Here is a 23,650-nt window from a genome sequence, read left to right on the forward strand (position 1 = left end):
AGGATCTCAGCTTCCTCAGGAAGTAAAGTCTGCTCATCCCCTTCTTGTAAACAGCTTCAGTGTTAGATCTCCAGTCCAGTCTGTGGTTGATGGTAACACCCAGGTACTTGTAATCCTCCACCGCCTCCACATCCTTTCCCAGAACGCACAGAGGTTGGAAAGCCGTCATCCTCCTCTTCCTGAAATCTATCACCATCTCTCTGGTCTTGCTGATGTTCAGCCGCAGGTGATTCTGTCCAGTCCGCTTCACAAAGTTGTCCACCAGTGCCCTGTACTCCTCCTCCTGTCCCTCACTTACACACCCAACAACAGCCGAGTTGTCAGAAAACTTTTGCAGGTGACACAACCCAGTGTCGTACTGAAAGTCAGTGGTGTATAAGGTGAACAGGAAAGGAGACAGTACAGTCCCCTGTGGAGCTCCTGTATCACTAACTACCACATCAGACAGAACACTGCCCATACGGACAAACTGGCCTGCCTGTCAGGTAGTTAGTAATCCCTGGATCATTGTGTCATCCACTCCCATAACCTGAAGCTTCTCCCCCAGTGGCTGAATGGTGTTAAAAGCACTAGAGAAATCAAAGAATTTGATTCTCACAGTACCTCCTCCACCATCCAGGTGCGAATGGGCTCGTTTCAGCAGGTAGATGACACCGTCAGCATCTCCCAAGTGGGGCTGGTAAGCAAATTGCAGAGGGTCTAGCAGGGCTCTCACCTGCGGCCTCAGGTTGACCAAAACCAGTCTCTCCAGCACCTTCATGACGTAAGATGTAAGGGCCACTGGTCGATAGTCATTGAGGTCTGATGGTGTCGACTTCTTTGGAACAGGAACCAGGCAGGAAGTCTTCCAAAGCACTGGCATTCTCTCCTGACCAAGGCTCAGGTTGTAGAGGTGTTGTAGGACAGGAGACAGCTGGCTGGCACATGTCTTCAGGATCCTGGGGCTGATACCGTCAGGGCCTGCAGCTTTATGCTGGTGGAGTCTCTCCAGCTGTTTCCTTACCTGGCCTGCAGTCACAGTCATGCGAGGGAGGCTGCTGGTGTCTTCAGTGGAGGACAAGGAGGTGGAGGAGGAGGTGAAGGTGGAGGAGGAGGAGGCAGAGAAGGAGGAGATGGAGGTGGAAGAGGTGGAGGAGGAAGAGGTGGAGGAGGAGGAGAGGTGCTGCACAGGAGAGCTCACAGCAGGGGATTTAAGGGGAGGGGAGGAAGCATTTGGGGCAGTGAGGGTGTGTGGGGGTCTTGAGGTGTCATGGAGACAACAGAAGGCTGTGAGCTGAACCTATTGAAGAATCTGTTCAGCTGTTTGCCCTCTCTAGGCTGCCTTACCTTACACCCAGTGATCTGCTTCATACCAGTCCACACATCCCTCACATTGTTCTGCTGGAGTTTGGCCTCCAGCTTCCTCCTGTAGGCGTCTTTACAGGTCCTCAGCATATCCCTGAGTTCATGCTGCACTCTCCTCAGTTCTTCCCTGTCTCCAGACCTGAATGCCCTCTTCTTCTTGTTAAGAAGGGCTTTCAGGTCATTGGTGATCCACGGCTTATTATTAGGGAAGCGGCTCACAGTCCGGGTTGGCATGGTGGTGTGTTCACAGAACCTGATGTATTCTGTGATGCAGTCGGTCATGCTGTCCAGATCCTCTCCATGTGGCTCAACAAGTGCATCCCAGTCTGTCAACTCAAAGCAGTCCTGTAGTGCGTCAGCAGCCTCCTGAGTCCACCTCCTCACGCTCCTAGTGTGGACAGGCTGCCGCTGAACAAAGGGAATATACTTAGGGGTCAGCAGAACCAGGTTGTGGTCAGATCTTCCAAGAGGGGGAGGGCTGTGGGACTGTATGCATCCTTAGCATTTGCAAAAAACAGATCCAGTGTGTTACAGTCTCTGGTGGGGCAGTCAACATACTGGTGAAATGTTGGGAGGCTTTTATCCAGTGAGACGTGATTAAAATCCCCAGTGATGACAATAAATGCATTAGATTGCAGCGTCTGTATCTGGGCAACAGCGGAGTGGATGACGTCACAGGCCAGCGCTGCATCAGCTGAAGGAGGAACGTACACACCGATAATGATGGCAGACGTGAATTCCCGGGGCAAATAATAAGGCCTCATCCCCACAGTCAACAGTTCAATGTCCGGGGTACAGAGACGTTTCTTCACGTGCCTGGGATAACACCACCTCTCACTCACGTACAGTGCAATCCAGTGGGGAACCTTCAGGGCCTTCTACGCCTTCAGAGAAGGCCTAAATAAATAAGAAATAATAATAAATTCAATAATAATAATAATGAAGTATTCAATAAAAAAAAATATATATATTTTTTTATTTCTATCGCATTTAATTTAATACAATATATTAATACATTTTCTCTCATCTTTGTTCTAAAAATAAGCTTTCTGTCAAGTTCATGTCCTGAAAACCTGTTATCCAATCATAATCGTCTGTCTCTATTAAGGCCAGGTTAGCTGGCTCATTCATTGGTTAGGACTTCACGAATCCCGGGGAAGGCCAAGCTATATGTTTTGGTGTGGTGAGTGACGGGCAAATCGACCAATCACGGTTTGATTTCAAGAGGGCGGGAATTAAACAAAAGATCGAAGGCCTTCATGAAGTCCAAGCAGCGAATCTATGCAGAGTGGTGAGAGCGGTTGATTTAAATGGCGGAAGACGAGAGTGACGTTGTGGCTAGCTTGATAGCATCGCCCTTTTCAAGGCGGGCCTTCACAGAAAAACTTGAAATAATAAAAAACGGAAGACTTACTCCAGAGCTGGAATTAAAAGAAAAGGTTAAGAAAGTGGAAAGGCATTTCAAGACCGAAAATTATCAGCGGTATCCATGGATGACTGGCTGTAAGGAAACAAACAGGCTGTACTGCTGGAGTTGTTTACTTTTTACAACTGACAAGTCATCCACCTGGGTCAGCGGCGGATTTGTCAGCCTTACAAATCTGACAAAGTCAGCCCATCGACATCAAGATTCTGCGGCACACCTGCAAGCGATGGTCAATTTGAAAACTTTTGGGGACACAAGAATTGATCTTCAGCTAGATGAGCAGCGCTGGAATCATACAACGGCCCACAACAACAAGGTCAGGCAGAACAGAGAAATCCTGAAACGTCTCATCAATGTCGTCACATTTCTTGGAAAGCAAGAGCTGGCATTTCGAGGACATGATGAGAGTAAAGATTCTGAATTTGACTCCATCTATGAGGACACTGTGCGCGAAGTCGAGGTTCCCAGCGGACGCAGGGCACGGAGAGTCGGAGATGTGCGCGCAGCGTACCAGCGGCTGCACAGTGAAATCCTGGACAACATCCTCACTCAGCTGCGGAACAGGTTCAAGGATCATGAAAAACTCATGTTCCTTGCCCTTCTGGACCCCAAGAAGTTTACCTCACACAGAGAAAACTTCCCCAGCTCTGAGTTCCAGAGCCTCACGGAAAGCTACGGGCTGCATTTTGACCTCCCCAGGCTCAAGACTGAACTGACGGTCATGTACAACATGGCAAACTTTGAGGCAAGGAGCCCAGCAGACCTGCTGTACTTTCTGACTCTTAAAGAGCTGACTGAGAGCATGCCGCAGCTGTATCACCTCACCTGCCTGGTGCTGACCATCCCCGTGTCCACCTCCTCCGTGGAGCGGTCTTTCTCGGCGACGAATGGACTTCGTGTTTATTTAAGGTAGGCCTCTGTTATAATACACCTTGATTATTATTTCATGGGATTAAGATTACTGGCCAAGTGGACATTTGGGAATTTGTATTTATTGCGGAGGTTGTCCCAGCGCAAATTGCCTTGAATTCAGTATGTGATCAATCAACCAATCAATCAATCAATCAATCAATGTATCAAACGTATCATAAGTGTGTGGTTGGATTTTTCAGAGGGTTTTTATTCTCTTCATGTTCACTTGTCTGTCCCTTTCCCTGTGGAGAATTAAGGAGGTATAGTAGTAAAAATTGTGACTTCAATTTATTTGACATTGGTATTCATTGCGCTATGCGTAATTGCGCATGGAGAGGCATTTGCACTTCATTGCAACTTTAAAAAATAGTCTTTGTATTACAAGCTTTGTGTAACTTTTGAAATTGTATTGTAGATTGATAATGCTAATGAATTTATGTGTGAATGATTTGTCATGCGCCGTGATTTCATAGCGCTGTCCAAGGTGATGAAATGAGCCTCTGTGTCCGCAGCGTCACGGGGTGACATTCTGGGTGACCTTTTATATTTCCAGATTTTCCGAAGTTAATGTTGAGAATGTTTCTTGTTGCGGAGAATGTTATTGACGTTATGGTCTATTTGTTTACATCCTTGTCATCGTTAATTAAATTTGTACTTGTAAAACCCTTTTAATTCGTTGTACTGTTGCTTTTTTCCGCGATGATTTTTTTTCTTCTCGGCGGTGAGGTGAAGGCCCAGCTGTAGTGCTCACGGTTCGCCACTGGTGCAATCCCCTTCTCCTCCTTTTTTCTTTCCGCTGCTTGTCACGTCCCTGTCCGCCCGAACAGTGCTGAAACCGGCAATCGCCACGCTGTGGTCCGGGATGTGTGAGTGAAGCCATGTCTCCGTGAAACACAACACACGGCCAGAGACCTAACGTTTCCCATGACGATCGCCGGTACAGCAGGTCTGTGTCTCCTCCTCTTCACCCTCCGTTTCACTCCGCCTCTGCAGCCACGGCGTCTCCTCCGCAGCTCCTTCAGGACCTCAGGTCTGGCTCCGGGCAGCAGTACAGGTTCACACAGCGCAATCAGCCGGTCGCGTGTGTAAACAATGAGCTAAGTGATGCGCTCCTGACCCTCCGTTGCTAGGGTTAGCAAAACCATCACAAAAACAAAAACATCACAAAAAGTGCTGTAAAAGTTCAAAAAAGAAAAAAAGAAAGGTGTTCGTCCTCTCCCAGTCTCCGGAGAAGAGTCACCAAAAGTTGAAAACCAGAACACAAACACAAAAAAAAAAAAAAAAAAAAAGTTTTGAAAAACTTAAAAACCCACTGTTACAGGCTGCCACCTAGTACTAGACATCAAAACTACTAGGTTAGGTTAAGTAAACAAAACTACATGGTTGGGTTTTGGCAACAAAACTGCATGGTTAGGTTTAAGCATCAAAATACATGGTTACGTTTAGACAACAAAACTACTTGGTTAGGTTTAAACAACAAAACTGCATCGTTAGGTTCAAGCATCAAAACTACATGGTTAGGTTTGGGGGACAAAACTACTTGGTTAGGTTTAAGCATGAAAACAAAATTATTAGGTTTAGGCACTAAAACTACTTGGTTAGGTTTAGACATCAAAACTACTTAGTTAGGTTTAGTAAACAAAACTACATGGTTAGGTTTTGGCAACAAAACGGCATGGTTAGGTTAAGACAAAACAAAACGACATGGTTTGGTTTAAACAACAAAACTACATGGTTAGGTTTAGACATCCAAACTACATGGTTCCGTCTAGGCAACAAAACTACATGGTTAGTTTTAGACAAAAGAAAACTACATATTTAGGTTTAGACATCAAAACTACATGGTTAGGTTTAAGCAACAAAACTACATGGTTAGGATTAGACAAAACAAAACTACATGGTTAGGTTAAACAAAACCAAATGTTAAGGTTTAAAACACAAAACTACATGATTAGGTTATGGTGAGGAAAATATTGTGTTTGGGGTTAAAATAAGTTCATCTGTTATGTAATTAAGTTTCCCACCAACAGGACGCCAACTGCTGTCCCTTGAGTAAAAGTCTGGTGTGTGTGTGTGTGTGTGTGTGTGTGTGTGTGTGTGTGTGTGTGTGTGTGTGTGTGTGTGTGTGTGTGTGTGTGTGTGTGTGTGTGTGTGTGTGTGTGTGTGTGTGTGTGTGTGTGTGTGTGTGTGTGTGTGTGTGTGTGTGTGTGTGTGTGTGTGTGTGTGTGTGTGTGTGTGTGTGTGGCCCTATCCACCGGAACCACAGCGGTATAGGGTGCCAAAAACATTTCATGTAAATGTTTCTGTGGTTTGCAGAAATATATAATGGCAACATTTTTCTCTGGTGACCAGGCTGTGCAATCAGCTGGTGGTCAAACAGAAAAGTATTTTTTTGTCCAGAGAACGGTCTTGGTATTGCTTCATCTGCTCTTTAATAGGTGAAAGTTTGGAAGTCCAGTGTAGAAAATATGTACCAAAAATGCATGTTGGTTAAATCCTCTGGGATTGCCTTGCTGTCAAGATGTGTGTAGCCTCATTTGAAAATTTGCTAAGGCACTACTGAAGCATTGTCCATGGGAATCTGCAAACTTACCTTCTGCATCAACCTAGTAGTTTGCACTGCAGACAATTCTGTGTGAGAAACATCTTCCTTATCACCAGCTTAAACCAAGATTCTACTGATTGTGCATTGTGTTCAGATGAACAGTGTTTGGTCCCAGTCTCATTCAACTTTCCATTCTGTGGGGACCTCTGCCACACACAGGGACAGGCCAAATGACGTTCATCTGAACACAATGCCCATATTGCCGTGACACAGACCTGGATTAAAATGGGTATCCTGTTAAAATGTTTGATCCTGAATACATCTCAGAAATATTGGATTAAGTCTTCACATTTGATTCTCTGCTATCACCAACAGCTCAGTAGATGCTATTTATAAAATAAAACAGTCATATAGATAATTTCCCTCTCTATTTCCCCATTTAGGAACTTCAAGCGGAGGCATCTGACCAACTGGACCCCTCGAGGATAGAGGTGGTTTCGGTGACGGAGGAAGACCTCCCCACTGTTGAGACTCCCAACACACTGAACGTCAGCCCCCTGGGTAGCTTTGCCGCTGACTCCCAATCCGAGAAAGAGTCCGCCAAACCTGAAGAGGCCCGACCTTCAGCTGCACCCAGCCCGAACATGCCAATCACCAAGGTGCAGCCATTTATGCACGGTGAGACCCTGTTATGTTCTTGAGTTAATGCTACACCATGAAACATGATGGAGATTACTGCAGATGGGTAGAGTTACGGTGGGATCTGCTTGAAATGTGAGATGATGTGACTGACACACTGGTACAAGCGTAATAGTGCTACATCTGTCCCAGATTAAGTTTGAATTCATCTTCTCAGTCATCTTCATTCTCCCATTAGAACATTTGTTTCTGTACCTTCCCAGACAATCCTGTTTATTCAGCTTTTGTGATGCTTCCATTGGAGATGAATGACTATTTATCATTAATGAAAAGTTACAGTTTAGCTGTGTATAGAGACAAAACAAAAACAATGGACTTAAAGTAAAGTCTACAGTTTAATTTTTTTTAAACACACATGGGTTTTAGAAAGTCTCTCGAAGGGCAAACAGATACATGCAGTGAGTGAGCAGGGCATAGTATGAAAAGTGATATGATGTAAAACATCATACACACAGAGAGGTTTTAGGTTGCGTTTACACTCTACATATTGTAGGTACAGGTTTTTTTTCCAGCTCTGGAGTTGGTTAGGTTAGAACAAAATGATCTACGACTACATACACCAAGTAACTTAATTATATTCATAACAAAAGTTATCTCTATGACTTATTTATGGTTTACAGAGACCCAACAATTTCTCCATGAGGCAATCTTGTGCACACAGTGGCAACAAAAACCTTCCCTTTAACAGACAGGAACGTGGAACAGACCCAGCTCTATGGAGGACGGACATCTGTCCTCAACGGTTATGGAGGAAGAAAACGAGAGAGAAAGAGAGAAAAGACAGACAGATGGATAGAGAAAGACAAAGGCAGACAGACCTATATGTCATGGCAGTTGCTATAGTAGAATAATAGAAGTACAGCTAAGGTGATAGAATATGACACTAGTAATAATTATGGTGGTAAATATGATCAATGATAAGTAGTGATAATAACAGCTGTGATACAATGAGATATATTACTGATGATGTTTTTATGGCTACAAATGTTATAATTTATAACACTAATGATAGTTTATATGAGTAATAGTAATAATAGTAGGAGGAGACCTGAGAGACGACAAAGCACCAACAACTCCAGGGATGATAGTGTCCTCTTCTCAGTAAAGCGTGTTTTGGATTATTATAGGATTAGGCTGATGTCGTTTTTTCTTCTAAGAAAATATAAAGACCCAAACCAACAATGAATGTATCTACTAACCAGTAGAGATGAGTCGGATACTCGGCTGAAACGAGTATCTGGTACGGATAAAGCACTTTTGCCGAGTATGACACGAGTAATACGTGTCAATATCAGTGCTCGGATTGAATGAAAATCCTTATTAGCGGATTGTGTCTGCATCTGTGATATGTTTGCTGCTGTGTTCCCCTCCACTACACACACACACACACACACACACACACACACACACACACACACACACACACACACACACACACACACACACACACACACACACACACACACACACACATACACACACAGACAAACACACACACACTCACCCACACACACAAACACACACACACACACACACACAAACACACGCGCACACACACACGCACACACTCTCTCTCTTTCCTTCACTCAGACTCGCAGGTCTTTTCCTTTAAGTTTCTTTAGCTTCAGGTTCGTTTTTACTTTGGTTTGTATTGACTTATTAACAGCAGAGTTCTGTAAGCATGGGTTCGTTCAGACGTGCTGCTTGGTAGAATGGGACTCATGTTGCGTCTATGCCTGTGGAGATTTGTTTACTTTTTAACTGAGTGTCTGTCACTGTCTTGCTGTATTCCATAAAAAATAAAGGTAGTAGTGGTGTAGATATGACAAATTAATTAAGCTACACTCAAACACACAGACTCTCACATAAAAAAGATCCAAAAAGTTTTTTAAATCTTAAATCTAAAGAAAAATTAAAAGTTAAAAAAAGGAAAATTATGTTGAGTATGAAAACTCTTTTTCATTACATTCATGTGTTGTATTCATTGTTGTAAACTTAAATAGTAAATTAAAAAATAGTTTGTTTGCTGTTGTGATCAAAACCATTGATCGGAAGCTAAATGCTGATGCTGTCCTGGAAATAGTTTTCTAATCAGTAATAAACAGAACTATTTCTGATCAACCATATCAATTGCATGCTTAAAATAACATACTGGTTAAAGCCCTGGCCAATTCAAAACAACTCGACCCACTTCTGGGTTAAATCCCTCCCACTCCGAGGATGGATCGCACAGATACTATAATACTATATAATTAATTTGGTAAACAGATACAGATAATAATGTACTTGCTCATCCCTACTAACCAGTATTGTGTGTGTACCCCTCATGTATCTTTTCCCTCTGTACTACCGAGCTCAATTGTTGTTAAAACACACAAGTGAGTCACAAAGTTGCACTGGCAACACACAGCATCCTGACACTAATACTCACTAGAACACCAAATGTGCTTCTGTCTTAATAGAGGATGACTTGGAGAAAAGCTGGAAGAGCAGACTGCTGGCCCACCGCATCGAGCTCCTAGTCGCTTCATGCTTCATCTTGGTGGTCACTCTCTCTCTCGGCATTGGCCTTGGAGGTAAGGGGCTAGGTGCTGTGTCAACTTCCATTTGGCTACAAATTTTTGATGGGGCCCTTACTTGGTCCCTAACACACAGTGCAGTCAGAATGCATGATGTTGCTGATTTGATTTATACCATCATGTGAACAGAAACTGCCATTTTAGAGGAGCAATACATAGTTACAGTAACAAGTTAACATGAAGAAAGGCGTTGTGTTGTGTCAGATTATTTGCCCTCAGTAAATGTTTTTCCCTTTGTCAGACCTGTGCTGCCACCATCTTTAAATCTATGTAGTTAGATTACATCACATATCAAAACCTTCAAACTCAGGTTGAAAGTACATTTTGAATGTGTTAACTATGGTTTTAACACTAAGGAACAGGATTCAAACATTGGAAACTAAGATGTGAAATAATTGCTCCACTCTTACAATGTCTGCTGCAGTGAAATGTCTTCAGTGTTACAAATCTTGGTCCTATAGGTTTTGAAACTTGCTTTGCAAACATTCAACAGAGAGACCCGGCAGGTCAGAACTGGGAATGACGTCACACCAGAGTTGACCAGAAAATTTAACATTTAATTGGGTGGGGGGACCATAGCCAGGTTATCCACTGATGGCAATACCTGTTGATGACAATGCATTATGCCATATTTTGCACCTTGAAACACTAGACTTGGTATTTGACTGACAGAGAACGCGTTCCGTTCCGGTTCGCCCATCAGAGTTTGAAGCGACCAGGGCATTTCGATCAAAAATAACTTGCTTCAGCACCTGAAAAGTTCGTCCCAAATTGGAACCTGGATATAGGTTCTTTTATAGGTATACTTTTTTTTTTCAGTGTGAACCGGTTCAAGCATGACAAGATCAGTCACGCACACACTCTCTCTCTTTCCCTCACTCAGACTCGCAGGTCTTTTCGTTTACAGTTTTTTTCAATTGCTAAAACACTAAACCCTGTTGTCTGAACCAATTTCTCTGTTGCCTGAACCCACTGATTGAATCAATCACTCTTTTGGCAAAACCATGAGCAATTTTCACCTGTTTAGACAAAACTTCCCAACACATTTTCATTGTGATGCACCTGTGCTGCATAATGGTGAGCACAGGTGGCAAAAGTCAAACACAGTTAAAGCACGGTTGTCACCACTTGAACACTACAACTCAAAATTGATCACACTTGTGGCTAATGATGTGAGGGAATATATAAAGCCAGTTCAGAGAGCACTGATTTGTGAGGCACTACAATGGATTGAAATCTGAGAGGAAGAGTTTGTGTGAGAGGAGGTCAAGGGGGTCGAGGTGGTCAAGGTGGTCAGCGAAGACAAAGAACAGTAATATCTGATGAAATCAGAGCTACTGTGATTGACCATGTTCTTGTCCGTGGTATGAGCATGAGGGAGGCCGGACAAAGGGTACAACCAAACATTGGTAGATTCACTGGTAATTATCTTTTTTGACATTATAGTACAGTATGTAAATGTTGAGAGCAAATTACTGTATGACATATTACAGTATATACTGTACCACAGTATACTGTAAGTAAATATATGTTTCAGTACATCACTGTGCCAATGTACTGTAGTGTTGTAACGTAGGGTTAGTCTAACTGTCTGTAGGCCTAGTATTCCATGTAAATTCTTTGTAACTGCATGATCTCTTTTTGTAGAATTGAAAGACTGCCACATGGGGGTGGGAGGACAGGTGGCACATGTACACAAGTGGCAAATGTACACAAAGACAAAAAACAGAAATCGTATGCAAGTGCTAAATGCACAGGTTTTTTGTTTTGCAACATGCATTCAGCTTCATGTCCTGAGCATTGTGTTTTCTATTTTTCTATGTAGTGTTTAGTGACGGCTCAGTAGTGTTTTTAATTTTGATTGACCTGGGGCACGATTTGACAACAAAGTTCAGTTTTGGGCACAGATTGAACTGTTTTGAGGTGAAAGTTTGGTTTTGCAAGAAGAGTCTGAGATTTTGTGAATGTAGCTCGAAAATTGGGGCTTGTGTTCACAGTTTAGAGAAAAGGAGAGAAGCTCTCAAGAAATGTGTCTTAGCAATCGAGAAAACTGTAAGTTTCTTTAGCTTCAGGTTTGTTTTTACTTTGGTTTGTATTCACTTATTAACAGCAGAGATCTGTAAGCGTGGGGAACAGACTTATTGGAGCAGCCTGATAATAAGGAGTTGCATAGTCTAGGCTGGACTACTGCAACTCCTTTTTTATCAGGCTGCTCCAATAAGTCTGTTAAGAGTCTCCAGTTGGTCCAAAATGCTGCAGCTACTAAAACAAATCGAAGAGAACATATTTCTCCTGTATTAGCTTCTTTGCACTGGCTACCTGTAAAATCTAGAATAGAATTTAAAATTCTCCTCCTTACCTACAAAGCTCTTATTGGTCAGGCTCCGTCGTATCTTAAAGAGCTCATAGTACCGTATTACCCGACTAGATCGCTGCGCTCTGAGAATGCAGGGCTACTCGTCGTTCCTAGAGTCTCCAAAAGTAGAATGGGAGGCAGAGCCTTCAGCTACCAAGCTCCTCTCCTGTGGAACCAACTCCCAAGTGTTATTCGAAATACAGACACTGTCCCCATATTTAAGAGTAAACTTAAAACTTTCCTTTTTGATAAAGCTTACAGCTAGGGCTTACGAGCCCTTAGCAATGTTGTTATTTTTAAGCTGATTTTGTTCTAATTAATTATGCATGTTAATTATGCTATAGGCCTAGTCTGCCGGGGGATAATACTTTTCCAGATACTCTGAGCTTCTCTCCTCTCTGTCTGTATTGTTCATGTCTCATCAATGCCTGTTACTAATTCAATTTCTTCCCCGGAGTTGTTTGTGCTCTGTCGTCTCGCAGGTCTCTGCTGATCGTGGTGGTGCCTGCTGCTACTATTATAATCTATAACCTTAGCTTGGCTTGTTTCTGCTATTCTGCTGTATTAACTGCCATAACATATAAGTCATATTCACATTACTATTGATATTATTATAGTTAGTGGAAGTGTGTCTGTCTCTGTCTTTGTGTCTGTCTTTGTCTCTCTCTGTCCATCTGTCCGTCTTTTCTCTCTTTCTCTCTCCTTTTCTTCATCCCCAACCGGTCAAGACAGATGGCCGTCCTCCACAGAGCTGGGTCTGTCTGACGTTCCTGCCTGTAGAAGGGAAGGTTTTCGTCGCCACCGTACTCTACGGGGGAATTGTTGGGTCTATGTTTATCATAAATAAGTCATAGAGTGTGGTCTTTACCTAGTTTGTAAAGTGTCCTGAGATAACTTTTGTTATGATTTGGCACTATAAATAAAATTGAATTGAATTCAGCTGTCAGATATTTTATCCTTTTAGTGAAATGCTCTGAATGAATTTGAGTTCCCTCTGGTAAACAGTAAACTACGTGCAGCGTGTGTGTGTGTGTGTGTGTGTGTGTGTGTGTGTGAGCTTTTATTGTGAAAGGTCAGAACGGAAGAAGTGAAGCTATCTGTGCTGCTTTTGTCGAGGTTCTTGCATCTCTGGAAGTGTCTCTTTCTCTCTGTCTGTCTTTGTGTCTGTCTTTATCTCTCTCTGTCCATCAGTCTGTCTTTTCTCTCTTTCTCTCTCCTTTTCTTCCTCCCCAAGCAGTGCAGACAGATGTCCGTCCTCCATAGAGCTGGATCTATTCCACATTCCTGTCTGTAAAAGGAAAGGTTTTCGTTGCCACCGTACTCAATGGGGGATTTGTTCGGTCTGTGTAAATCATAAATAGGTTATAGAGTGTGGTCTTTTCTTTGCATTGAAAGGAGCCAGTTAAGGGTGGTTCGGGCATCTAGTAAGGATACCCCCTGGGCACCTCCCTAGGGAGGTGTTCCAGGCACGTCCAGCTGGGAGAAGAGCTCGGGGAAGACCCAGGACTAGGTGGAGAGATTATATCTCTACACTGGCCTGGGAACGTCTCGGTATCCCCCAGTTAGAGCTGGTTAATGTGGCCCAGGAAAGGGACGTTTGGGGTCCCCTGCTAAAGCTGCCAGCTCCGCGACCCGACCCCGGATAAGTGGTTGGAGATGAGATGAGATGAGATGAATTGAATTGAATTGAATTGAGGTTGAAGGAGTGAAAAAGTTTTCCGTCTGCACACAGCAGACCTCTGTGTTGTTGTCTTATAATATAATTAAACAACACAATGTGATTGGTCTGCAACACGATGGTGTGGTGGATAGCACTGTCGCCTCACAGCAAGAGCCCTACTGTGTGAAGTTTGCATGTTCTCCTTGGTCTGCGTGGGTTTTTCGCTGCATTCCTCCCACTTTCCAAAAAGGTTCATTGATGACTCTAAATTGCCCGGAGGTGTGAGTTTGAATAATTGTCTCTACTGATGGATGGAATGGGTTGGTTGATGAGTGTTTGAACCCATAAATCATATTTTAAAAGGGTCAGACTAAGCAGCCGGAGAGTTCTTGCTCAGCTTGCTTGCTAGTTGACCTGTTGCTTGTGTGAGTAACGTTACATCCTGACACAAACACACACACACACACGTTCCAGTTTAACTCAGAAGTTTCTGAGTTTGTCGTCGGAGATCTCTCGCAAACCCTCGCAATCCAACATGGGGGGGACCATGGGGGAACAACAGAAGTGAAAGCTGTAGGAAAACAATCTTCAATCTTCTCATTAAATCAGTCGTACACACAGTACCGTCTTCTGTCTGTGGAAATGGTGCTACAGTTTTTGTACAAAATACAGCATAATGCGTTGATATCAACTGGTATTGCTAACGATGGCTAACCTAGAATAGTGCCCCCAACCCGTTAAGTACTGCTCAAGAAAATGAAGGGAACACTCAATCACACATTAGATGTTAATTAACAAATTATTCAAGTAGAAAACCTTTACTGATTCATATTATATCATTTGTTGAGAACAAAATGATGTAACAACAGTCAATGGAAACCAAAACCATCAACCCAATAAGGGCTGGATTCAAAATCACACTGTGGGTGTAAATTAAAGTCACAGGCTGAGCCAACTTGTGCCAACTACAATGGACATTTAACACAAATCTCCCCGTTTCTTCTGCTCCTGGGGTGTGGCTGGTCTCGCCGTTTCACTCTCAGCAGACTGTTTAAGATGCTGTCTCTTTAGGTAGCTGAAAAGGTTCATTTTGTTACCATCTGAGGTGAACACTTTGTGTTACTGTGTGTGTGGCAGGTTTGGGCAGACAGCAGCCTCTGTGAAGTAACGGCGCTGCCACCTGGTTAAACACATTAGTAGTCTGCTGGTGCACGGGACATTTACCTGTTTTTAGGCGGATATTTTACAGCTTGTTCAACACATTCTGTGAATAAGTGTCGTCAGACAGTGACACTCGTGCGTGCTGTTAGGACACGATGGATGTAACTCCTCTGTTCTGTTTTCATTTTCAATCATGACTTCCTGCTACTCTGAATAAAAAATAATAGGATGAGAAATCCTCGTCACTGCCTGTAGTTCACTATGATTGGTTGATCGGCGTGTCTTTAGGGCGGGAATGAAGCAGGGACCTCGCACTACCCCTCCACCTCTCACCTATGCTTGCACCCTTTTGAACATTAAAGATTGTTTGTTGCACTTTGAACCAGAGTCGAGTCGTGCACTTGGGTCCTGATCAAACACAAACCTTAACAATTACCCCGTATTAACAATTAACATAACAAGAAATATTCTGTGTACGGTACCAAAAAACAAAACAAAAACATAATCCTTTATCAAAGCTACGTATGCTACCTGGCTACCCAACAAACCAGCTGGTTCATTTACAGTATTTATCTCATTTTAAAGGGGACTTATCTTTGGTTAGCTAGATTGCAGTTGGTAGGCCTACTGGTCAGCTGGAAGCACGTGATTGGCTGAAAGATGAGGGGCGAGCACACTCCACTGTCATAGAAAATGACATGAATTGGAAAAAGAGCATATTGATAATATTATAATAATAATAATAATAACAATAATAATAAGTATAGCTATAATTAAATTAAATTAAATAATTAAGTTCAATCAAACTGTTGAAAATTAAAAACACAGTATGGCTTCATTTCAATATTTAACTAAATTTATCCATGTGGTTATTTATTCCAGACATTTATATGTCTATTTCATTGATAGAGTAGACACAGGGGAAAACATTCCGCTGCTGAGTGCACTGGCTGTCTGTAGTCTTGGAGGTGCAGGGGCAGTGCTCACCCAAACAGTGATGGGAAGTAACTGGTGTCAAATGGAGTTGGGTCACTGTCGATAGCAGAGCATGGCTCACACGGCTGGAGGATCAGTTGATCATCTGAACAAACACTCAGCTGAAACCAAATGGGTCTGCTTCACCTGCTGAACACATGCCCGTAAGGTTAGAAACTGAGAATGACCAGCCTGACTGTAAGGGCTCCTGATGCAGTAGAATAGAATCTCTTTGGATTGTTTGTTGTTAGCGTAGCCTACAGAACCTTCAGTGATTTATCATTCACCTCTTGGTGTGTGTGTGTGTGTGTGTGTGTGTGTGTGTGTGTGTGTGTGTGTGTGTGTGTGTGTGTGTGTGTGTGTGTGTGTGTGTGTGTGTGTGTGTGTGTGTGTGTGTGTGTGTGTGTGTGTGTGTGTGTGTGTGTGTGTGTGTGTGTGTGTGTGTGTGTGCGTGTGTGCGTGCGTGCGCGTGCGTGTGTGTGTGTGTCTACAGTGGGTCTGAGGTGTGTGGGGAAGTTTCGTTGTGGCTCCTCGTCTAAATGCATCAGGCCCTCGGCTCAGTGTGACGGAGAGGAGCACTGTGACAATGGAGAGGACGAGCTCGGTTGTGGTGAGACACACACACATGAACACACGGATACATAATAACAAATCAGTGTGTCATTCAGCCAAATGGACAACATCAGAATACAAATAAACAACCCTTCTGCTCACCTCTATAACTCTGTGTGTGTGTGTGTGTGTGTGTGTGTGTGTGTGTGTGTGTGTGTGTGTGTGTGTGTGTGTGTGTGTGTGTGTGTGTGTGTGTGTGTGTGTGTGTGTGTGTGTGTGTGTGTGTGTGTGTGTGTGTGTGTGTGTGTGTGTGTGTGTGTGTGTGTGTGTGTGTGTGTGTGTGTGTGTGTGTGTGTGTGTGTGTCAGTGCGTCTGAGTGGGAGAAGCTCAGTGGTGCAGGTCCAGAGAGGGGGAGTATGGAGGACAGTGTGCTCAGAAGGCTGGAATAACTGGCTGGGGGTCTCTGCCTGCAAGCAGCTGGGATACTCCAGGTTAAGACCGCGACTCTAAGGTCCAACATACAGTATTTGTCCTGTGGGAGATACCTTTACAATTAATAGAGGGATTCCCAAGACCTTTGTAGAGAAAGTAATTGTCCCCAGATGATTTCCTACTGACTTTGTTGAACACAGTTCATGACAGGATACCTCTAAAGGAGCAAAGGTAGACCAAATGCTGTCTCACTCACCCCTTAGCATAGCATTATTCAATGGGCATGTTTGGTTTTCTGGTTTGTACACTTACGATTCATTTCAAGAAGATGAATTCCTTTATTAGTCCCGTGAATGGGGAAATTCAATTTTCACTCTATTATTTTTTTTTCATTTTACACACACACAGGCCCGAAATACACACACATGCTCAGACAGGACCTATATACATGCAACCAATGGAGAGATGTTAGAGCGAGGGGACTGCCAGTGACTGGCGCCCAGAGCAGTTGGGGGTTCGGTGCCTTGCTCAACAGCACCTCGGCAGTGCCCAGGAGATGACCTGGTTTAACAGTTTTTCCTGATGATCCTTACACTAGCACCCACATGATCTAATGGAGTGGTCCCATCTAAAGAAATTAGAGTTTCTTAACAGTGCTGTTTCCTGTCTCAACACAAACAGCTCATTTAGTTGAACAGGACTGAAGTTTAAATGTTGCTTTGTTACATCAAATGATCATAGTAAAGAGCTAGGGATTAAAGAGCTTTATAGACACATCATAGTCACATGAGTTCAGGTCTGAGCATATCAGAAGCAAAACGTAGAAGATATTTTTCATATATTAACATGTATCACAGTGATCAGTCTCATCCCCATATTTGGAAAACACTGTTATCAACAGCCTGATCATCAGCTGTGCATTCTGTCTGTCTGTCAGGTATGTGGAGTCATTCTTCGTCTCTCTGACCTCCATTGAGCAGGACCTTCAGCATAACCTGGTGTCGATCGACCTGAGCCAGTCACAGATCATTAAGCTCCAGAATGCCACAACCTTCAGGTAGAAAGCACATCCCCATTTGAATTAATGGAAAAGTATGCAAAATCTTCACTAATAGTCAGTGACAATTCAATAAATCATCTACAGCAATTATATTAGAACTGGAAGTGTGTGTTGCTTCTCTCTTCTCTTCTCTTCTCTTGCTTCTCTATCCATTTTGAGCTCAAGGGGTAGAAATAAAACCTAAAGCTAAACCAGCTCCATCTGCAAATAACAACCTTTATTTATCCTGCCCAAAAACACAGTCTGTGCAGCAAACTCATTATTCCATTCTATTTTATAGTAGTGTGTAATTATGATCTGTTCCCATTATGGGATAGACATTTACAAACATTTACAAAGACATTGTCAACAGACAGTAGTTTTAATACAGATATAATAATAATGATAATAATAATAATAATAATAATAATACATTTTATTTGTATTGCACATTCAACAATCTCAAAGTGCTACAGAGAAGAATAGAAGCTGCAGCTTTGGGGAAACGCCTCCCGGACCTACACACAGACAAGGGAGAGACACATGCAGGGAAACACAGACAGAGGGAGACAAACTCACACAGAACGGAAGAGAGGAGAGCACTGACAGACACAGAACATGTCAGTAATAATAATAAATAATAATAATAATAATTATAATAATAAAACGAGGAGCGAGTTTCTTGGACGAGACACTCAGGGGGATGTCCCGAGAATTCAACCACACCTTTTGTCCAAGTCTGTATCTGGGTGCAGGGGTGCGATGACGATCTGCCATCTTGCGGTTCTGCTCCGCCGCTCGGAGCAACGCCCCACGGGTCTCCCTCCAAATCCGACGCACTCTTCGGAGATGGTGCTGAACGGATGGCACCGCTATCTCGGCATCCTGGGCCGGGAACAAAGGGGGTAAGTAGCCCAACGAAGCCTCGAAGGGGGACATGCCTGTAGCTGTGCTGGTCAGGGAGTTGTGGGAGTACACAACCCAGGAGAGCTGCGAAGACCACGAAGAAGGGTTGCGGGCACAGATGCAACGAAGAGCAGTCTCCAAATCCTGATTCGCCCTCTCCGTTTGGCCATTCGACTGGGGGTGGAACCCGAGGATAAACTGACCTTAGCCCCTAAGGCCTGGCAGAAGGCCTTCCTCCTACCACGGTCGGAGACGATGTCCGCAGGTATCCTACGTGGTCCGCAAGGATTTGTGCCGTCTCCATGGCCGACGGCAACTTTGGGAGAGAAACGGTCCACTATCGTAACTATGGTGTCTTTACCTTGAGACATGGGGAGTCCGGTAACGAAATCAAACGTGATGTGGGACCATGGTCGACCGGGGACCGGGAGAGGATGAAGAAGACCAGCTGGAGGTCGATGAGATGCCTTCCCTCGGGCGCAGACGGTGCAGGCCAGGACAAACTCCTTCACCATGGATTTCCACAAGAAGTGGCGACGAAGAAGTTTGAGGGTTCTGGTGATTCCGGGATGGCAGGAGAGACGAGACGAGTGTCCCCACTGGAGTACCTGAGAGCGAACGCTGGCAGGAAAAAACAGGCGTCCTGGTGGTCCACCACTAGGATCGGGATGCGAGCGCTGCGCCTGCCCTGACCGTAGCCTCGATCTCCCAGGTCAATGCTGCCATGACACAAGACGAGGGGACGATGTTCTCCATACCCAATTCCTCCTCCTTGGCAGGTCCAAATTGCCGTGAAAGGGCATCAGGCTTGACGTTCTTACTTCCTGGAATGTATGTAAATTAAAGCGACCAAAGAACAAAGCCCATCGGGCTTGGCGGGAGTTAAGCCTTTTGGCCGTCTGGATATAGGCCAGATTCTTGTGGTCTGTCCAGACCACAAATGGAATCTCTGCCCCCTCCAGCCAATGTCGCCACTCCTCCAATGCTAGCTTCACTGCCAGCAACTCATGGTTTCCGACATCATAATTCCTTTCTGCAGGAGACAGTTTCTTGGAAAAGAAAGCACAGGGGTGAATCTTATTGTCGGACTTGGCTCGCTGGGACAAAACCGCCCCCACTCCCAGATCTGAAGCGTCCACCTCAACGATGAACTGGAGACCAGTGTCAGGCTGCACGAGCACAGGAGCGGAAGAAAAACGCTTCTTCAGAGTCAAAGAGGCGCTGTTGGCGGCAGGGGACCAGTCAAACGGAGTAGCGGGCGAGGTCAACCTGGTCATCGGAGAAACTACCTGACTGTAGTTGCGGATAAATCGTCGGTAGAAATTGGGGAACCCCAAAAACCTCTGAAGTTGTTTGTGAGAGGTAGGTGTGAGCCACTCCGTCACAGCCGTGACTTTCGCAGAGTCAGCCCTAACCTGTCCGCTCTCGACAATATAACCCAAGAAGGCTACCGACGATACATGAAACTCGCACTTCTCGGCTTTCACAAATAACCGATTCTCCTGGAGACGCTGAAGCACCTGACGAACGTGCACCACGTGTTCGTTCAAGTCTTTAGAGAATACCAGGATGTGTTCTAGTTACACAAATACGGAACGGTTGAGCAGGTCCCGAAGCACGCCGTTAACTAGAGCCTGAAACACAGCCGGAGCATTGGTTAACCCAAAAGGCATGACCAGGTACTCAAAGTGCCCGAGTGGCGTATTAAAGGCTGTCTTCCACTCGTCCCCCTCCCTCACCCTCACGAGGTGCTTTGCGTTGTGGAGGTCGAGTTTTGAAAAGACGGTTGCGCCATGCAACGGCTCGAATGCAGAATTGATCAACGTAATGGGTACTTATTCTTAATGGTGATGTTATTAAGGCCCCGGTAATCTATGCAGGGACGCAGGGATTTATCCGTCTTGGCCACGAAGAAAAACCCAACTCCCAGTGGGGAAGACGAAGGGCGAATAATCCCTGACTTGAGGGAGTCGTTAATGTAGGTCTCCATTGACTCTCGTTCGGGACCTGACAGATTGTAAAGACGACTAGTGGGAAAAGTCGATCCGGGCAAAAGCTCAATGGGGCAGTCGTAAGGACGGTGAGGAGGCATAGATAAAGCCTTAGTCTTGCTGAAAACCTCGGCTAGATCGTGATACACGGGCGGTACGGAAGACAAATCAGGCGGATCATGAACAGCGGAACTGAGAGCACTAGGACAACTAGGAGGAGCTGAGCGGAGACAGGAAGAGTGACAATGGCTACTCCAGCTCACAATCCGACCCGTTATCCAGTCAATGACTGGGTTGTGAGTGATGAGCCAGGGAAGACCAAGAACTACTGGGGCATTAGTGGAAGGCATAACATGAAACGCTATAGACTCAGAGTGATTACCAGCCAGAGACATATTTAAGGGCAAGGTCTCAGCGGAGATCTGAGCGAGTTCGCTCCCACTGAGACTGTTAACACTTAAAGGAGTCTCCAGCTGGTTCACGGGGATAGCGTTAGCAGCAACAAAATCACAGTCAATTATATTAGTGTCGGCACCTGAGTCAATCAATGCCTGAAGGGAATATTCCCTGCCCTCACAAGTCAGAATAACCTCCAGATTTATGCGCTGACGGGGATTATTTGGGACCACTGAACGACTCACCAGAACCCCGCCTGTAGAATGGTGAGCCGGACCATTCTGTCAGGAACGGTGCGGGGATAGCAGAAAAGGTGGACCCAATGCAGACACAGACAAAAAGTAAAGTTACAAAACAAACGTTTAATTTAATAAACGGACAAACGCAAAACACTACAGAGAATACAAATACAAAGACTAACTAAATGAACACGGGAATACAGAAACAGGAAGATGACGGAAGATCAGGGAGACGGACGGGAAACGGGAACACGGGAAACTACGGAGAAAAACAGAAAACAAAACACGATTATTTAACTTACTTCGGGGAGCGTGAAAACCACAACGAGAAAGGGGATGCCAGTCCGGGGGGAATAGTTCTACCTATACAGGGTCGACAACGGTCCGGCGCTGCATGCCTGTCAGCTTCACACTTTTAAGGTGGTGGTGTAATCATCATAACAGGCTGCAGCTTTGGGGAAACGCCTCCCGGACCTACACACAGACAAGGGAGAGACACATGCAGGGAAACACAGACAGAGGGAGACAAACTCCCACAGAACGGAAGAGAGCAGAGCACTGACAGACACAGAACACGACACAGTAGCTCAGCAGAGCTCAGCTCACAGTTCAGTTAGTCAGCAGGGCAGACAGTTTACCCACGAGTTGTTTTGAGGGGTACAGAATGGAAGTATTGCTCTTCCATAAAAAATATGTTTAGTCTGAATTAATATTGTATATAGTGTTTTGTCCCACCCCACCTCTACTGTGATTGGACTGCTGGGATAAAAGTGACAGTGATGAGTGCAGCGTTTAACCCAAACGTTAAACTCTTTGCAACCAGAAAACAACAAAAAACGCTCAGCGCCTCGTCACACTGCTGCCATTTGTAGCAGAGTGTAACTATGTTGCAAAACATTAAAACAATACGCTGGCCTGAAAAAAAAAACACTTTGGTGTACACACAGCCTTAGAGGTTGACTATGGAGAATGAGCAGAACAGCTCCATCTAGTGTCTCAAGATCGTAGTCGCAACAACATAAAATAATTCCAGCAGTCGGGTTGCCAGGTTGGTCAGACCAGGCCCAGTAGCCTACAGGAGACTAGTCTGTTTTAGCCTGTTTGAACCCATCCCCTCCAGAAAATCACACCATAAAAACAAGTATTAGAGGAGTTTGACTAACAGTTAGCATTAGCCGTTCCAGCTAAGTAAAGATGAAATTGATGTTAGCGATCAGGGAGAAACGTAGCGTAACGTATTTGGGCGTGCATTTTAATGGCTTTTCTCTCTTTTCTCTCAGTCCATGGAGTGAATGTTTGACCTATATTGACTCTGGTCTACTACTCCTATATAGGAGATCAATATTGAGGCTTAATTAGACTGTTTTGAGGGCGAGAAAGCCGTGCTGAATGAAATGCCTGATGCACGATACAAAGCAAAAAAAACTGCAGCAAAAACAAAAATGTTTTACCTTATAAGTTAACTACAAATGTCTGTAAAACCTAATGGGACTGTGCATAGGTGCCGACTTGGGTTAAACAGTGTAGATATATGGTCTGATGGAATCATATTGTAGAGAGACTGCATGATCCACAAGGCTATTTAAAGTTGTATGTTGTATCTTGTTTCTAGCGTCCTCTTTGGCAGTGAGATGTAACTGCAGGTGAGCCTGTTCTTTCAGAGCCTCCATCTTGTCCCGTTCACAGTCACTATGTGTTGACTTTTTTTTTTTGCTCTTCTGTAAACTTTATTGAAACACATTCACCTGTCTACATCCAGTCCATCCCCTATATGTATTACACATCTGCCCTTACTACAAGCCTGACTCAGAAGTTGGAATTTCCGATTTCCGATTACAAGTGAACGCAACATAACCATTGGTGATCTGGGCCAACAGAGCAACCGCTCTCAGCAGAGTCACTAAAATGGAGGACTATTTACAGCTAGCGAATGTCAGTCTGAGACACACAGATTGGAATACTCGACAAAAAAGGCAACAAGTGCTTTCATTAGTGGGTCACTTGATCAATCAATCATTGTTGTAACTCACAATTTGATAGATATTAACTAAAAAGACAATTAAATAGATGGAAATCTTACTACAACTTTAAATATGCAGTCTGCAACATTTGTTTGCTCATATTCACTGAAGCCAACATTATGCTCCAATAAAACAAAACAGATCATCCAGTTGCGCCACTGCACGCATGTAGAGCCTGTTGGTTTTGCAAAAATCAATTGCGCCCATATCATCCTGTCCACAGGCCACAGATACCCTCTCCCCCTCACGCATGTTACAATTTCACAGGCACACGCCTCAAGCTAGGCAAATACTAAATTACGTTAGCAGTTGCTATCTATGAGTAAGTTGGCCAGCCTACCTCCATGTAGGAGGCTGATTTCATTTTCCGTGAATTTTATTTGACCTGTTTTCTTACTATTAAGTAGCCATGTCTCT

General features: G+C 44.2%; 1 protein-coding gene across 1 annotated transcript in view; it reads left to right on the top strand.

The window, feature by feature from the left end:
• Positions 1-2,996: 2,996 nt before the first annotated feature.
• Positions 2,997-23,650, top strand: part of tmprss3a (transmembrane serine protease 3a) — a gene marked incomplete at its 5' end in the record, with an annotated part of 50,501 nt that continues 29,847 nt past the window's right edge. Inside the window, 7 exons of the mRNA XM_083921960.1 lie at positions 2,997-3,679; positions 3,933-3,942; positions 6,671-6,905; positions 9,389-9,502; positions 16,151-16,267; positions 16,577-16,700; positions 17,579-17,698. Of these exons, the coding sequence (XP_083778086.1) occupies positions 2,997-3,679; positions 3,933-3,942; positions 6,671-6,905; positions 9,389-9,502; positions 16,151-16,267; positions 16,577-16,700; positions 17,579-17,698 (1,403 nt within the window). The remainder of the gene's footprint in view (positions 3,680-3,932; positions 3,943-6,670; positions 6,906-9,388; positions 9,503-16,150; positions 16,268-16,576; positions 16,701-17,578; positions 17,699-23,650) is intronic.

Source organism: Echiichthys vipera, assembly GCF_963691815.1.
Source record: "Echiichthys vipera genome assembly, chromosome: 10".
Classification (NCBI taxonomy): domain Eukaryota; kingdom Metazoa; phylum Chordata; class Actinopteri; order Perciformes; family Trachinidae; genus Echiichthys; species Echiichthys vipera.